This window comes from Gymnoscopelus microlampas (genome assembly GCF_963454915.1).
Source record: "Gymnoscopelus microlampas genome assembly, chromosome: 19".
NCBI classification, from domain to species: Eukaryota; Metazoa; Chordata; class Actinopteri; order Myctophiformes; family Myctophidae; genus Gymnoscopelus; species Gymnoscopelus microlampas.
Window position 1 is genome coordinate 22,002,287 of NC_139956.1, and position 18,919 is coordinate 22,021,205.

Consider the following 18,919-nt stretch of genomic DNA (forward strand, 5'->3'; position numbering starts at 1 on the left):
GAGCAAAATGCTCAGCGTTAATTTAACACAGCGAGTAAGAATTGGACCTGTAAGGGTCAGTTCTTACTCTGAGAGTTACATAGTGTATGTAACCCAGAAGTAGGATTCCATGTTATTGGGAATGCTCGTCTCATTTTTAAGGTTTTAAATGGGCTTGCACCTCCACCACTGAAACGGTTCATAGAGCGAAGGGAAAGTGGTGTCAGAACAACGAGGGCAACTACCAGAGGGGACTGCGAGGTACCATTCAGACGAAGTGTGTTTGGTGAAACAGTCTTCTCTGTTAGAGCCTCCCATCACTGGAATAGTCTCCCTACAGAAGTAAGAGAGACCACCAACTATTTGACCTTCAAGTTCAACCTTAAGAGATGGCTTAAAGCTGTATGTTTGTGGGTGATAATTCAATCTGTTTACTGACATTTTTTGTATTTGATGGATTTCACTGGAGGAAGCTTTTACGTGTCTGTTCAAGTGCCAACTTTTGATGCTGAATGCTTCTGTGGAAATTCCAATAAACAAAGTAAAAAAACAAAAACAAAGAGACGGCTTAAAGCTAACCAAATTTGTAATCATGGGTAATTATCAGCTCCATTTGTCACTGGTGTCTTTTATCATATGACTGTAACTGTCTGTCTCTTGTATTATGTCTATTTGTCTTGTTTTGTATTGATGTCTGTTTTTGTATGGATATATCACCGCTTTTAACAGCCTGCTCAGGGACTACAGATGAAATTTAGCCTTTGGCTAACTCTGGCTCATTTTGGTGGATGTGAAAACTGACATGTTGATTAATGTGCACTGTCCCTGATAAATAAATAAACTGCAATTTACATAGAATAGAGAATACCAATACTATAGTATATCATGTCGGGTGGAAACCTCATTATGTCCACTGAGGTTTTACTTTCAGGATTCAAATTCAAAAAGCATCAAAAGTAGCAGATCCGCAAGCTCGAAACGCGTCGCTTCACGCCGCGTTCCTAGCTACTTTTGATACTTTTGTGTGATGATGCTGTAGAGTGATCAAGTCGGGTGTTAATTTACAAAAAAACACAAAAAGTTAAAATATGGATATAAGAGGTTTCTGCCCGACAGCAACGATATAAGCCTCGGTATACAGGTATACACCTGCTTACACATAGGCTGCACTCATATAGCAGGGTTATATTTATAGATAGGTGGGCTAAGGTTCAGGGGTGAGAGAATGGATGATACTACTCAGTAGAGTGGAAGTCATTGAAAGTCAGCGTGTGTGTGTGTGTGTGTGTGTGTGTGTGTGTGTGTGTGTGTATGTGTGTGTGTGTGTGTGTGTGTGTGTGTGTGTGTGTGTGTGTGTGTTCACAGCTAAAAGAATACCCTCCGATCTATCTATCATACCTAGTCCCTTTCCCATCTCTCCTCCTTCTCTCTCTCTCTCAGTCCCTTAGTGCCTCATTCTCAAGCTCTAGACAGAGTGTGCCAGAAATATTGATCCATAGAGAGAGAAAGAGAAAGAGAGAGAGAGAGAGAGAGAGAGAGAGAGAGAGAGAGAGAGAGAGAGAGAGAGAGAGAGGGGGGGGGGGGTCTATGAATGAAGGTAACAGGTAGAGTTTGAGAGTTAATGACAGAAATAGAGGGGGGAGGGGTCATGTGATTAGTTGGTGGGTGAGTCAGGCTCCTTGATAAACAATTTACAATTTAGGCAATTATCAGACATTCTTAATCCAGAGCGATTTACAGGTTAATGCAAATGCATAGTGCCTCACTAATCTAGGATCATAGGTAAACCAAGAACCATCATCAGTCTAAACATTATAATATCAAAAGATAAGTAATATGTACATTGAAACTATACAAACTATAGGATACCAGGTCAGCAAATGACATGAAAACGTTTGAGAACCAGTGATCTGGAGAACCAGAGACACGCAGGACGAGAGATAAAAATGAAGAAAGAGACAGATACGGCTGACATTGAGAGAGAAAAAAAGGCAGAGGAATAGAGTCAACAGACGGAAGAATGGAGTCTATGGAGAGAGAGCACACGAGATAGAGAGAGCACACGAGATAGAGAGAACGCCGAACATGAAAGACAGAAATAGAGAAGGACAGGAGGAGAGAGAGAGAAACAGATGAAGTGACATTTAGAGAGCAGCGACGAAAGAGTAGGCATGAAGGTCAGAACCTATTCTCTCCGTGCGGCCACAAACACTCACACTCACTCACACACACACACACACACACACACACACACACACACACACACACACACACACACACAAATACACACACTATCTACTCGAGTATGTTACTGTGTGGAAGGGTGCGTTCATGCATATGGTACGTTGCTGTACCGTATGCATCTGGGAGTTCAACTGTATGCGAGCGTGCGTGCGTTCGTGTGTTTGTCAGTGCATTGAACGTCGTGTATATGTGCGCTGAATGCCATGTTTGTGCATCTGTACGGATGTGCTCCCAGCTCGTTGGCAGCCTCAGTGGTGTGACAATCCCCTATAGCTTCCACACATACAGTATGCTAGTGAGAGACCTGCTTCTCACAGCTTTTGAGTGTGAGAAACAGAACACGTGTCTCCCGCATCGGAGCGAAAGGATGCCCAGAGCCGCTCATGGAAGCCGCCGCTCCCATGTTTGTATTTGCCTCCCGATCTCTCAGATTAGGAGGTCGACGTTCAGAAAAATTCCACTTTTTAACCGTTTTGACATTTTCAATTCTGTCAGTCTGGGCCTCCAGTGCGCTCTTTATCGGGCTAACCTTTGAAAGGGGCCAGCCATTACGTTGCCTGACATGGGAGATGGGAGGGGATGGGGGGGAGAGAAAGGCAGAATGCCAGTAAACAAGAGGGTGGAGAGATTGTTACGTTGCGTGAAATCGAAATGCCGACAGGCCTGGTTGTACTGTTGCCATTTCATGTACTATTTCATCTCCGGATGGGTCTCCGGGGATGTTTGCTTCCACCCTCCTACTGTGTAGGAACACAAAAATAAAACTAAATCATAAATCATCCACAACATAAAGGAGCACACCTTTGGTTATTTGTGCTAATGTTCGTACAAGCCTTTGGCTATGTCTGCTTGCTGGATGAATAATGTATACGTACATGCAATTCTCTGTCTTTAAATTTATGCCTGTGTTATTGCTATTGTTATGGACAATAATATACTCTATTCCATTCTATTATATCTAGTATGCCAATGCATTCTGTACAATAATGAAATATGTCTATCCCCAATAACCTCCCTCATGCTAATACAGATAGTGTATGCCAACATCTGTGTCAAATATCAACTACAGTAACTAACCTAACTTCAACTTTCTTTTTTTATGTTTTCATTTACGTGGATTAGGCTCAGGTCTCTTATGGGGGGAAATATATTACACTAATGGTAAATAAAAAAATAAAAAAGGCTAATGGTCTAACCTAATGCTATACTATTCAATCAAAATAATTGGATTGGTATTTGCTATGGCCCTGTACTGTGAGTTTCATCCCATCTCCCAGAGGAGGCTAATGTGTTTTGAAGATGAGCTGAGGAGAGTGGACTTTTAGAATTAACGCCAAAGCCTGTTTGGATATGACCCATTCCCCTCTCTCTCTCTCTTCATCTCTCTCCCTCTCACTCTCTTCCAGTGTTGCCAGATTTTGTGGGAGAAGCAACCTGGTTCATGAAAACAAGCCCAAAATAAGTGTCCTAGGCCAAGAGCACTTTAAACCCAAATACATCGGCTATTTGAAAATAGCCAATATTACAAAATTTAAAATAGCCGATGTACAAGCTCACATTGTGTTGCGATGCGACACGTTGTGAGCTTGTAGAGCTGGTATTTTCAAATGAATGTTGGAGAAAAAAAGCGAAAAATCTTTTTGAAACATTTTAAATTCACAAATCTTGTATGGGCATCCCTTGCACAAAATATTTCCAGATGGGGGTCCGTGGACAAATACATATTAATTTGGGGTCCTTCACATGAAAATATTTGAGAACCACTGGGTTTAAACAGACAAAACAACAATGAAAAAAACTACACTTTTAGAAACAAGCCCAAAAAAAACCTGCAACCCGCAACAACCAATATTTACAAGCAACTTCACAGAAAAATAAGCCCAAAGTCACTTATAACAAGCAGACGCGGCAACGCTGCACTCTTCCTACTTCCACATTGGTCTCTACTTCCCTCCGTCTCATCTCATAAGAGTGTGTTGGCTGCAGGCTGCAGTGCAGGGACATGACTAACCGGTCTGGGTAAGAAGAAGCGCTACTTAATACTGACAGAACTGAATGGCGAGTCAGTGGCGACCTGGAACACTGGGAGTAATTTAGGTCAGAGGGCCCAGGGGGTACACCGGCCATGTCTTTTACCCATTTGTTTCGGTCTCCCTTTTTCTTTTCTTTTTTTTTTTTTACCTCTCTTCATCTGCATGCACGCTTTAAATCAGTGGTTCTCAAACGTTTTTTATTTTATTTCAAGGACTCCCATAACTCTAAGAGTGTACAAATGGAACCGAACGTACAAGTAAGGGATCTATTTGGTTGCATTTGTACACTCTCAAGAGTTACTCTAAGGGTTTTTTTTGGAACCACCCTCAAGTAACCCCGAGGGTCCCTGGACCCCAATTTGAGAACCACGTACTGCACTGCCTTAAATTAAAAGGGAGAGTCCATGCTAAAATGTGTTCTGTCAAGCTTGAGTCGAGAAAATATAAAGGGAAATCTTTCCTTTTAGGGCCAATTGGTCCCACTACTTCAAAAAAAGAAAAAAACTCTAACTCCTGTTAAAAGTGAAACTACAACTCGTGGGAAATAACTTTTAGCAGGCAGCTTTGGCTAAAACAGAAAGCACATGTCATCCTAATGATCTTGGGGCAGTTCAATCTCTATCTGTGAAGTTGGACAGCTCCCCTCACAGCTGGGAACCAACGAGGGAGGGAGCTACAGTGGAGCGAACTAGTGGGCGGAAACACTTTGATTGATCTTTTCCATCCAAATGGGCTTTAATTCATCGCGGAGCTAGCCGGTTATGAACCAGAAAATGTGCTCACATCCCTGTAAAATTACCCCGGCCCCCATCGCAACCCTCCGCCAAGACTGCATGCAGCTCACGGCCAATGGACCAGCACCAAACAGCTGCTGGGAGATGTTTCCTCGCCACAATATTTGTTTCTGCTGCTTGTTTGTCATTTCTGAAGAAATCGGTGTTCGGGTTCATAAATTTAGATTGAACACCCCGTGATCATATGGAAATGGGGGATGGGGGTTCTGCTGCGTGCTGTATATTTTAGTTATAGCGCATTAACTTGCGCAAATGCATGCTGGATCAAGAGCGCGCGCTTGTGTGTGTGTGTGTGTGTGTGTGTGTGTGTGTGTGTGTGTGTGTGTGTGTGTGTGTGTGTGTGTGTGTGTGTGTGTGTGTGTGTGTGTGTGTGCGTGTGTGCGTGTGTGTGTGAATACTGCAGACCTTGATTTGTTTGTGTGTGGTAACAAAAGAAAGTTGAGTTAACCACATTACTCTATAGTGTCCCTGCTGTGGCCACTAGAGAAAATAGGCGAATATTTCTCGAAAATCAATGAACATTTGGCAAAAATAGACATAGAATTGATGTACAACGAAGGTTTAAGTGGTGAAATGATCACTCAGGGTTGTCTTTACTGTGCTGTGGAAGGGGCCAGGCCACAGTAACATTGATTAACACAGCGGTCAGGTCATTAATACGACATCAAAGCTTAAAGCGTAGCGCTGCAACAGTAACTCCTGCTGCTCACATTGACTTACTTCTAATAATGCTCTTACATTTGTTCCGACAGAGGAAGCCTTACCTCTGGATAACCTCTAGCTCTCTATCTATTCCTCCATCCCTCCCTCTGTTAATCTTGGATTCTCTCTCTCCTTTCTCTCTCTCTCTCTCCTCTCTCTCTCTCTCTTTACTTTCTCTCTGCCCTTCCTATTCAGCGTTCTGGGAGGCACTGTGTGCATCGGGCTCTGGCAAAGGGAACGCTGTGTTTTGTGTGTGTGTGTGTGTGTGCGTGTGCGCGCTCGTGTTGGGGGGAGGCTAATTTGCATTCAGCACCACTATTCACCTCAGCTTCAGGAGCTCTGAAGAGACGGCCCTTTTGAGCCGCATTGAAAAAGAGAGAGAGAGAGAAAGAGAGATGGTGTGTGTGTGTGTGTGTGTGTGTGTGCAAGGGAAAGAGAAAGGCAGGAAAAGAGAGTGTGAGAAAATGAGAGGAAAAAAAGCTGACCAACCCTGTGCAGATAACTAAGGCACGTGGAAGGAATAGTGTGTGCATGTGTGTTGGCGTGTGTGTCTTTCCACAGTGCATTATTCGCGTTTGCATGTTCGCATGACCGTGTGTGTGTGTGTGTGTGTGTGTGTGTTTGAAAACAGCAGCACGGTATTGTGAGCACACGGGCATTCACAGCTACTGTACCTGGCCTTGAGGCAAATTGTTGCTGTCAGGGTGGAAACCATGTACGTCCAAAACTGTTATTTTTCAGAAAATGGAAAAAAGAACCTGTGTTCCAATGTAGTTATTAAATAATAATAATAATAATAATTTAGTCACAAGCTCTTGCTAATACTTTTCACAGACACTTAACCACTTTCAATTTCACAAAATCCAAAACAGCAAAGATAGCCGATCTACATACAAGCTCACATCGCGCAGTATGACAAATTAGGGCATTAATGAAAATGAAAATAAACTTATGGAGATATGAGGTTTCTGCCCGACACGCAAAAAAAATCATGGCTATTATTTTGAATCCCCAGGGGGACTTGAATCCCGCCTCCATAGGATGTTGGCTTTTTGATCTTCCTTCTCAAGGTCACGTGAATAACATCTATATACATCTATATGTATTAGCTGGGTTACAAAACTATCCGTCGACATTTCCTGTGGAGGGGAACGAGGTAGACACGATTCCACTGAAGGCTCCGTCCCTTTTGGTTTAATCACAAGAAAACTAGACACAGTCTAATGACAGCATGGCTTCCTCGTGCAATTGCACAAGGAAGCAGTTAAATGCTAAATCAATTAGCAGTTATCTGGCTAACTGGCTTGAATCCCCCTACAAATAGGCTAATAGACTACGTCTTAAAATGCCAATTGGACAATGTCTTCAGTCTGCCTTTTGGATGGGGAAACAGTGATATGCATATAGGTCTACTGACTGTATATTGAACAAGTACACATCACCAATGATGTGCTAACATGCTAATGTGAGCTTTGAGTTAGATTGTCTGTGATTGGCCTAGCAGCATGTGCTGAGCCTTGAGGTGTTGCTGTACAGCATTGGTTCTCAACGTGGGGTCCAGGGACCACCAGGGGTCCTTGCAGGGGTACCAGGGGGTCCAATACAATATTTTATACAAACTTGGTGCCGTGCTATGAGCTTGTAGATCTGCTATTTTTGAAAAATCCCTAGCACCAAATATTTTTGAGATGGGGTAAGATTTTAATGATAATATAACATTAATATTGAAAAGAATATATTGTGTAAAAAAAAGTCATCGTACTTTCTTCTTTAAACCCCAGAAAAAATAGTTTTCATTGTGATACTGATAAATACTAAAGTATACAGCCTGTTGTGTTAAGTGGTCAGATGGGTGGGCCGCATACGCTTTTGAGATTTCCCTGTGGGCCCTGATACAGAAACGGTTTAGAACCACTGTTCTAAACCACTGTTTCTCAACGTCAGGTCCAGGGACCGCCACTGGTCCAAAATGGACGCTTATGGGTCTGTGTAACTCTGTGAGTGTGCACACATGGAACCAATTGGACCCCGTAATAACTAAGCACTGAGGATTTCACAGTACAGATTGGAGTCCCAGAGATAAAACATTGGTATCAAATGGGGTTCCGTCCGTGGCCCAATGCATATCAAACTGGGGGTCCGTGAAATGAAACAGGTTGAGAATCACTGTTCTAGACAGCTGGCCTGTTCAGCACTAAGCTGTAACAATTCACTCACATTCATATTAAGCCTAAATTTAATTCATGTGTTAGAGAATCCAGGCTGACGGATGCTTTGTTCTAAGTGAGCCAGTGAGAACACGGACACGGAGCACCGTGGAGAATATGAAGTAAGGAGGCTGTGGAGGGGTTGACGATGTGATGGTGGTGTGGTCTTCTGATGGGTAGAAATCACTCCGTAAGGCGCTCGGGTGGCGCAGTGGTAAAGTCCCTGCCCACCACCACGGAGGTTGTGGGTTCAAATCCACCGTGGTGCATCTGGCTTTGTCGAGCGTCTACACGAACACAATTGGCCCGTGTTCGGGGGAGGGAAGCCAGGCGGGGAGGGTGATAATGTACTCCTGCGGGCTGAGGCGGCACCTGTCAGTGGGGAATGTTGCGCAGGAGTTGCCCACTGTTGAGGAACTGGACAAAATAACCGGATGTGTTCCAATGGATCCAGTTTAGTTATTATTAAGTCACAAGCTCTTGTTATGAACTTGTAGATAGGCTATTTCTTTGCCACTTTTGTGTGACAATGTATAGTATGATGTAGGCCATTCATTTATGAAAAAAACTCAAAAAGTTGAGATCATTGCGTGCAGTGTCGCACCCCCCCCCCCCCCCCCATTTTCTTTCCTACATGCACACAACATTGTGAGCTTGTAAATCGGCTATTATCTGTGTGTCACAATGGCGCGCAACCAAGTATAAATAACCCTAAAGATGATCATTCAAACAGACTGAAGCCAAATCCCATTTCTGCCTTCATTGCTCAACCACGGCACACACAGGCAGGACTGGAGGAATGTCACCAAGGAGAGGGCCGAGAAGTGAGGCAAATAGGGGGGGTGGGGGGGGGGGGGGGGGTGGAGGCGATGGTGGAAGGGACGAGAGAGCTGTGATGAAAAGTGCGGTAAGGCTTGAAGAGAGGAAGCAGAGAGGAAACAGAGAGAGACAGAGGCAAGGGTAAAGTCAATAGAATAGATGACCCGCACGATTGCGACAAAACGTGCAGCGGCGAGGTGGAGGAGAGCACGGGGATCATGTGATTAATATGGGCACACGCACACACACACACACACACACACACACACACTGATAAGATGAAACACATGCACGCACAAAAAACAATCTACCAACACACTCGTCCACCCCCAAAACCTCTCCTTCTGCTCTCTCTCTCCCTCCATCTCTCTCCCCCTCACTCTATCTGGCTCTGCAGGCTATAAATAGCAGCAACTGAGCCCTTGCTAATTCCCTCATTCAGAGTCTAGTGGGAAGACAAACGGGATGTGCTCTTTGACATAGCATAGTACGCACTTGATGGTGAACATACAGGAAGTATTTTCCCGTGCTGGATGGTTGCCAGGCAACCTTTCGGAGCCTTCAGCACTCCTCATCAGGGCTAAGCCCACATCATGGATGAACGGTTGTTAGCTACATAATGGCAGACATAACACGCAGGTAGCATCAAGTTCAGTACAGATGACATTTTATTTTAATTATCCACTCTGGCGAGGAGGCTCTTAGTACCAGAGTTCTGCTGCCTTCAGTGTTGCCATAGCTGTGCTGCATGTGACAAAACACTGTGAACCTTCTGACTACTTAGCAGCGGTGTAAAGTAACTAGGTAGATGTACTCAAGTACTGTACTTCAGTACAATGTTTTGGTATATTGGAGGCTTTCTTCAGTATTTACAATTGTCAATACTTTTACTTCTACCCCGCTACAATTATATGCAAACATAAGTTACTTTGTAGATTTAGATTATTACAAAGCACAAAAATACACACAAATCATACAAAAACACACAAATCATAGGGTTACACCACTTCAGCCCTATATATATATTTTGGCCATTTAAAAATAGCTGATCTACAAGCTCTCTGATCAAGAGCTTGTAGATCGGCTATTTTCAAAAGATTTTTTAATACATTTTGAACTTGTGAAATGGGACATTCTGCACAAGGAGTACTTTTAGTTTTGGTACTTTTAATTACATTTTGATGCCGATACTTTTGTACTTTCACTCAAGTACATTTTGAATACGGGACTTCTACTTGTTACAGAGTATATCTACATTGCAGTATTGATACTTTTATCGTGTGACGTCTTCCATCACTGCTACTTACAGTAGTTACATTAATATCCTGTAGAAATATAGGTGTATATTACAGTATAATGCGGGGGCTGACACGGAGAGACAACGCTCATTATCGGTACGGTGTTCTTTCAGAAAGAATAAAGCCGGCTACTTAAGACTAGGTGATGCTCGTGTACGTGATTCCCTTTAACTCACACCCTCTCGCTGTGTGATGCCTCAAAATGGAGCCCGTCTGCACAACACAAAGAAAAAACCTCGCCAAGAAACACCTCGCAAAGAAACACCTTTACAGTATCACAGAAACGGCAAGAAACACCTTACCTAGCACCATAGCAAAGTCAAGCAGTTAACCCATTAAAACCGGGAACGCATCTGTGACATTTTAAGATTTCTTTGGCTATTCAAAAATAGCAGATCTACAAGCTCATAGTGCGGCACTATGAGCTTGTAGATCTGCTATTTTTTTAATAGCTAAAGTATAAAATAATTATAGCGCAAATCTAAAATGACACAGATGCGTTCCCGGTTTGAATGGGTTAAAGCAAAGAGTGGATGGTGCCAGAGAAGGAGGACAGGAAGGAGGGTTGGTTGGGGGAGAGAGGGGGGAATCGGGGTATTATCGTCTCATGTCTCAGTGAGCGCCCATCACCAACTCGTACATAACCACCACCAAAGCTCGCTCGCCGCGGCGCTAACACCATACAGCCCTTTATTCTTCATGCTCTTTTTTTATGTTCCCTTTGGGGTTTTCTTTTATTTTTGTTGCTTTCTTTCTAGTGCACGCTCCCTTTCTCTTTTCCCTTTGCTTTTTGTCCACACGCTTGCATCAAAGGGCTATTTTGTGCACGTGCTGCAGCGTGTCGGCGCGTTGCGAGTGGATGTTCTGCTGGCTCTCCCCTGTGAGCCACGGAGGCCCTCGTATACTGTACTTTAAAAGCTGCAGGCGCTCTTTCCAAGGAAACATAAGACAGAACAGCACAATTATCAAGGTTTACTCTGACATCAAAGTCAATATATATCGTTGCTGTCGAGCAGAAACCTCTTATCTCCATATTCAAATTTTGTATATGTTTTTTCATAAATGAATGCGCAACTTGATCATACTATAATCTCATACGGAAGCATCAAAAGTAGCAGATCTGTAATGGAGTAAAAAGTACAATATTTGCCTCAAAGATGCATGGAGTAAAAAACCTACCTCAAAGCTGTACTAGTAGAGTAGACCTACTATATCTTGAGTAAATATAGTTACTATCCACTACTGATCTTTTCTTCACTGCAGGCCTCTCTCTCTCTCTATCTCTCTTGTTTGGGTCTTATTTATCTCTTTTATTTATTCCCCCCCCCCACCCCCGCTACTGGCGTTGGCGGTGGCGGTGACGGTAGTGTTGCAGCCTGTGCCGCGGCGTTATTGCTTTAGCATCGAGCAGCGCTTGATAGAAAATTGAAATATTGCAGAACAGGGGTTGGGTTTGAGGGGGGGGGGGGGGGGGGAGCTTGAGTTTGATGTGTAGAGATAGATGAAGTATCGGCTGGAATAATTTATAAGGCCCCCTCCTTCCAGCCCGTCCCGCCATGACTCATGTTGGAGGAGATCTTGCGTTTGGGAGCCGTGGTGCTGGACGGTGGTGGAAAGTACAAGTACTCAAGTACTGTACTGAAGTACAATTTTGAGGTATTTTTTACTTAATTGGAGTGTTTCCAATTTTCTGCTACATCTCAGAGGCAAATATTGGCTACTTCGGCTATTGACAAGCTCACTGAGCTTGTAGATCTGCTATTTTCAAAAGATTTTTTATACATTTTATACATATGATAACTTGTGAAACATTCCGCATAATGAGTACTTTTACTTTAAGTATATTTTGAGGCCATTACTTCTGTACTTTTACTCAAGTAAATTTTGATTACCGGACGGAAAGATGGAGTACTTCTTCCACCACTGGTGCTGGAGGAGCTTGGCGCTGACAGTGCCAAGGCTAGAGAGGATGATGGCACATCGGAGCTAATTGAACGCAACTGGCTGCTTAACCGGCAGTTTGTTACAGCTATTACCGAGGTTAAACACCGGGTCCATATACCGCACTGGTTCTCAGCGTCGAGTCCGGGGACCACTAGGGACTAGGGGTCCGAATGGATCTTCACAGGTTTGTATGCATCAGCACTTATTGTTTTACCAATATTGTCTGGTCTCTCTGCTTTTTAATGTTTTTTAACCGCCTTGCCTCTTTTTAATGTGTCTATTGTTTTTAAATGTGAAGCACCATGAGTTGTGGAGAACGGTATTTTGCTCCCCTGTATGCCTAGTGTGTATTGTGGACGTGACAATAAGCTGATTCTGATTCTGTAACACTGAGAGTGATTTGTACAGTCTCAAAGTTAAATAAACACTAGAGAAGATTGGGGTTATCAAATAGGGGTTCGTGGCCCAATGCATATCAAACTGTGGGTCCTTGAAATCACAAAAGGTACAGAATCACTGATCTAAACTATTCTGGGCCACCAATCTACACTGTCAAATCCTCAGTGCTTATTTAACTCCGAGAGTGTACAAATGGAACCAATCATTTGTACACCCTCAGAGTTGCAGACCCGGTAAAGGAGTCCATTTGAGAACCAGTGCTATACTGTGTATACTGTGCAGAAGAGAGCGTTTCTCTCCGGAACCGATGATCCGATCTGATCAGAGATCAGGTGGGTGTCTGTGTGGTGGTCCACCCTGTCGGGTGAAGCCGGGCCGCTGGCCTGCGGTTCATCCTCTCCCCCAGGGGGAGCGGCGGGTTGGCTCCCTTCCTCTCACTGTCTCCATCGATCTGCCATGACTGTGCAGGAGCCAGATAAAAACCTCTCGCTATGATTTATGGGATGTCATCTCTCCTGGGTGAACTAGCAGAACCTGTCCCCCCCCGCCCCCCCCCCTCTCTTCCACCCTTCGTTTTCAGCAAATAAAAAAGGGGGGGACAACCCGCCCCTGGGCATGAAGACTCTCAAGGGGTCCTGGAGACTGACACTTTATTCCCTCCTGGGGGATTGGCAAACATGCCTGGGGATACAGAGGAAGTGTAAAGCATACGTAACGGCATCGCACCGAGACCCGGTAATTGTTATGAGTATTGACGAGACAGCCATGTGTCTCCGCTTCACTTCACGAGGCACAGAGAACGCTGGGTAATTGAGAGGTAGAGTAACAGCAATTACTGCCTGCTCTTCCTAAAGGGTCCTCCTCACAGAAGCACTATTACTATAAATATCTATAAATCTATAAATATGTAGTTTTAAACATTCAAGTCAATTGGACGGCAGAGTCCACACTGCAACTACTGTATAACGACATTGGTGAACTGTCAGGTGGGTGTGTTGTGGTCGACCCTATCGGGCGAAGTATAACAGTAGTTATAGTTAAAGGGATAGTTCACCCCCACAATTGCCTTTTTTCTATCGATTAGTCACCCCATGGAGACAACAAGAGATTTGTTTTTGTTTTTGTCGCATTCCTAAGCCAATACTTTTCTGAACGGCAGCGGTTCCGGTAGGAGACACAAAGAGTCTCCTTTGTGTCTCCTACCGGAACCGCTGCCTACCAGTCCGCTGGTCATATTGGCTTAGGAATGCGACAAAAACTAATACATATCCATGAATTCAAGTCTCCATGGGGTGACTAATTGATAGAAAAAAAGTGTTTTTTTGGGTGAACTATGGTGGTTATGGTGCTCGGTGTGGACTGTGGATGGCCCTAAACTATTTAGTTGTACCGTCAAAGTAGGAAGATGATGTAACTTTATCTCAGGGGTCATGCAGAGTGATATGCGGTGGTGCGGGTAATCAATAATGAATGCTTAAACCACGTAACTACTATTTTATTTGCAAGTAGTAGTGCTGTGAACTTTGCTTAGGTGCAGGGAGAAGGGTAAAGTAATCGCGAGGTTTCAATAATGCATGTGTCGTTAATAATTTAGATTCTAACGGCAAAGCTAAAGTCTGGCCGAAAAATTGATTGGACGTCTGTTCGTGATGGAGCTTGAAAGAGGAGGAATTAAGAACGCTGCGGCGATGCGGCGACGTCCTTGAAGGCAAAATTCCGAAGGAACGCTGAAATATTCATCAACCAGGGTCCTGGGCATTCATGATACAACTCTGCACTGATCAGGTATTAATAATGTTAACCACCAGTACATTAACCTGCGACTCATTACTTTAATTCCTCATTCCGATTATGACAATTATTTGCAGTAGTAGCACGATTACTTATTCAAGAATTATTTAATGGAGAACCCATTTGATGACGCAAGGTTAGGGACCGTCGAGTTAGTAAGTACTTAAAGATTAATTAGAGACACAGAAAGCGTTACTGCGTTTGTTTATCTGCACAACAACCACCACACACACACACATCAGGTTTGAGTGTCCCAGTTTCCCTCCTTTTACGCTGCATTAAGAAGTAATTTACAGAGATGAATCTACAAAAAGATTGAGAGAGAGATGGGGCTTCTGAGGACACTCGAAAAGGATGCCGGTAAAAAAGAGCCTTAGGAGCGCCAGAAATATGCACTGTTGAATGTTTGAAAGGTCAAAGAAGAAGAAAAAAAGACAAGCGACAGGGGGAGTGAGAGAGAGAGAGGGGGGCGACAGAGAGGGAGAGAGAGAGAGAGCGAGTGTGAGAGGGAGAGAGGGAGAGAGGGAAAGAGACAGAACAGGGTGGAGAGGAGGAGAAATTGGGCTACAGCTCTTGGCTAAAATGTCCATAGGCAGTACGCACACAAGAATTTGAGCATCTAATTAACGCTGAGGATTTGAAGGTGCAGGCTTATTATTTGTATGCAATGTGTCCAAGTGTGTGTGTGTGTGTGTCCTCCTCCCTTAACCCCTCCTTTCATTTGGATTTAGCTGGACACCTGCAAGATGGCAGGCAGGCACGCACGCAGGCACGTGCACACGCACGCACGCACACACACACACATGACACTGTTGTGTTTGGTTGCAGACTGAAGGTCAAATTCTGTGCAATAATAACTATGACAAACCTGCACAGAATACTGTAGCATCCACACCAGGGAGAGTGTGAAGCATCTGTACATCATGTGCACGCACGCACAAACACACACACACACACACACACACGTGTCACTGTGTGTGTGTGTGTGTGTGCGTGCGTGTGCGTGCGTGCGTGCGTGCGTGCGTGCGTGCGTGCGTGCGTGCGTGAATGTGTGGGTGGGAGAAAAAAAACAGCCAAGAAACCTATACACACGATGTGTTTGAGCACATTTTTTGACAGCAGCCACACCTGTGTGGGGGTGTTTTACACACCTTTCCTGCACATGCGTACGTTCGTGAGTTCGCACACTTCCCGCATTTGTGCGAAGAAAAACCTGTGTGAGAAGAAGAATCCCAGTGATATTCTGCGCATGCTGTATGGCACATTGTTTATAGGCACCGGTCGCTGCACATGAGGAGGCGTGGTGTTGAGGGGGAACGGTGTTGAAATGCAAGGGCTAAAACAGCCTGGGTACACAGACGCCTTTTTGAAAGGTGTTGAAAGACAAGCTGGCACGTGGAAACACACGCTTTTCGAGCACCGGAAATAGAGGATCTACAAGCTTGTAGATCTGCTATTTCCGGTGCTCGATACCGGCACTCAACCAAACATAAATGAGGCTTTTTAACCACTTAAACCCCAGCATCCGTATTGTGGGGAAAGCTTTCGCAGGAAAACAGCAGATAGACAAGATCACAACGCGTCGCAGCGTTGAAAACAGAAAGCAGAAAAAAGAACCCCGAGGGACTCCAGTCAACCATATGGGGTTTAAGTGGTTAAGTTGAAGGAGAGGTCAGCATGAGGACGAGGGCTGACATCTGACATATTGACAGAGATGAAGACACACATACAGGCTATGTTAATACCTTTATCTGACACCAACCCCAGTGGATGGCTGCAGGGCAGTTTGAGTGCATTTTTGTGGAGTCATTAGGCAGCAAGGTCAAATACAATTATACAACATCATCTGTGCAATAAGCCTGCCCCTTGTGTAGGCCTATACCTTTAAAAAATACACTTGTTGATCTAATAAAAGACACACTGTGTAAACATCATCGGACTGAGTGGCTGTTTCATAAAAAATGGGCTGTGCATCATTCTGGGATCAAACAGAAAGTCCACAGTGAAGCTTTCTGCGTATGAAAACTCCTCTTAAGTAAATCAGTGGCAACTCAACCTGCAAAACTCAAAAATGCCTTACTTTTATTAACACCCCTAGGGAAGGAGAGAGGTACAGTGGGTGAAGGATGATTGTGCTTTTTTTTAAGACCTGCAGAGAAAAAAATGTAAAAGGAAATATTTCTCTTTTATTATACACCTAAAGGCCTACGGTGCATAGACGAACCAACGTTTGGAGAGGAGGGTTCTTGATGGTGAAAAATATAAGAAAAGTCAAATGTCATCCAATCCTTCTGTCATAAAAGTGCCTGCTAACCACTTTTTGTTCTTGTGTTTTATAACACTGTGAATGGCGTGTAAAACAGGAAAAGGGTAATAGAAACATTGGGTGACCCGTGGTGGAATATTTTGCATACCGTTTATGGCAGTCCTCTGCGCATACAGTGCAATACTCTCTCACCAGCCCAACATACAGCACATATCTTCAAACATGTCAGTTTTGGTATGATATTTAACCACAGGTGTAAAATAGGCGTCCCTATTTTGAGACATTTTTTTCAACCATTTGAAAAATGTCAAAAATAGCAATAATAGTCAATGTACAAGCTCACAACGTGTCACATCGCATCGGAGCCCGTTGTGAGCTTGTGCATTGACTATTCTTGCTATTTGTCCTAAAAAAGAAGTATACAGGGCTCATGTGGTTAAACTTGTGTGTGTGTGCACCCCTAAAAAATAAGAAAAAGAATCTCTGAAACTTTTTTCCTTCCACTTGCGTCGCTGACTCAGCGATCCCGGGGCGTTCCTGTAACGCCACATTGTTAACATTCACACTAGGATAGTGCTAGCACTAAAAGTGGTTCTTTGGCTGGTAATCATAGGGAATTTCCTGACGCATAATAGCACCTTAAAGGTGCTATATAATAGCACCTTAAAGGTGTTATATATAGCACCGTTGTCAAAGGGTGTTATATAGCACTATTAGAGGTGCCCAATTAAGCTGCATGAAGAACCTCTAAAGCAGTGGTTTTCAAAATGGGATCCAGGGTCTATCAGGGTTCAGACCGAACAGGGCGACGCGAACAAAGTGTCACCTCGGTATCTTCGCTCCAGGTGGAAAATCACAACTGAGGCGATGTCCCCCCACCCCGCCACCAACGCTGGCCAGCACGACCAAAGTGAAGGGATTCAAGCGACTAGAAAGATATTTTATCCTACGGCGGGAACTCACCTTGAGTGTACAAAATGGGCACACTCTCAAGAGTTACAGAGGTCCTTGACATTAAAAAGTTTGAGAACCACTGCTCTAAAGAACCATACAAGGGGCTGAACGGGTTCTTTGTAATGACAGCAGTGCTATATAGCACTGTTTCCCAAACAGTGGGTCAGGACCCATGTTTGGGTCGCAAGTAAATATCCCCTTTTTTCCTACATAAAAAAAATGAATATTTATATACAGTATATGATTTCAAAAGTTTAAACAACAAAATCACAACTTTTCATCAATTAAAAACAATTCCATAAATATAATCTAAAAACCTAGAGCGTGTGGACTTTTTGCAGGTCCACACGCTCACAACATGGCACAAAGCGACGCGTCATGAGCTTGTAGATCTGCTATTTGCACTGGTATGGGTCCCGGGCAAACGTCTAATTTCTCTTTTGGGTCTTGAGCTAAAAAGTTTGGGAACCACTACTATATAGCACCTCAACCACGCCAAAGAACCACTGAAGAACTCGATGAAGAACCCCCCCCACCCCCCCCGCATGCAACCCGTCCACTCACCGTCCTCGGTCGGCACGTAGACGTTGAGGTAGAGACAGTCCTCGCTCTGGTTCTGGATGTAGCCCGCCGCCACGTCCAGGTTGTCCGTGAACCACACGGGCAGCATGATCTCGGGCAGCACGCCGTGCACGTTCTGCGGGCACACGGGCGCGAACTGCGTGGCGTTGCGCACCTCCTGCCAGGAGCCCGGCGCCTCGGGCGGCTGGAAGCGGCGGTCGCCGATGGGCGCGGTGGCGTACGGCACGCCCAGGTACTGCTCCACGGGGCCCAGGATCTCGTTGTTGAGGTCCTTCTTGATGCCCCGCAGCTTGCCGTAGTTGGTGGTCACCATGGGGTGCTTGGACGGGTCGAACTTCTGCCCGGCGCCCAGGCTCAGGAGCAGCGCCAGGCCCAGCAGGCACACCACGCACCTGTGGGTGGTGTGGGGGCGCGGCCTGGGAGACAGGCCCCGCCCACCTTGTTTACACACAGGAAGCGGGAGGAGGTACATGGTGACTGAGTCCCGACCTGTCTGAGTCCTAATGGTTTTGTGTTCCAGCCAAACCACAAGGTCTGGACGTTCCCGGACAGGAGCGACAACGGGAAGCTCTTTCTTCTGAACCAGGTTCACAGGACAAAGGTTTAGTGCTCTTACAAGAAAAACAAAGTCTAAGATGAGTGGTGGGTCAGATCAGGCTGAGTTGGAGAGATCAAGGTAAGGTTGAGGTGTAAACCTTTGGGCCAGGTGGGGGGGTGGGGGGGGGTGGGGGAAGGGGGGGGGGTTGAGGGTTAGGGTTGAGGGACGGAGGTTGAGGTGGCCTCAGAGGGGGCCGGGTCAGTGTTGGAGTGGCGCAGTGGCGATCCGGAACGCTTCCCCAGCTGCGATCCTGTTACGTTCCATCCTCACGGGCCCTGCTCATCCGTCCGGGTGTGGTTCAACGGCCTG

The 18,919-nt window shown here is 44.9% G+C and overlaps 1 protein-coding gene across 3 annotated transcripts in view; it reads right to left on the minus strand.

Annotated features, from left to right (window-relative positions):
• Nucleotides 1-18,346, minus strand: part of nlgn2a (neuroligin 2a) — a gene marked incomplete at both ends in the record, with an annotated part of 159,178 nt that extends 140,832 nt beyond the window's left edge. Inside the window, one exon of one of the 3 annotated variants that reach the window (XM_084043418.1) lies at nt 17,995-18,346. In XM_084043418.1, the coding sequence (XP_083899544.1) occupies nt 17,995-18,325 (331 nt within the window). Of the gene's footprint in view, nt 1-17,937 lie in introns of all 3 variants that reach the window. The other 2 variants (XM_084043416.1, XM_084043417.1) reach the window with 2 other exon arrangements.
• Between the last annotated feature and the right edge of the window lie 573 nt (nt 18,347-18,919).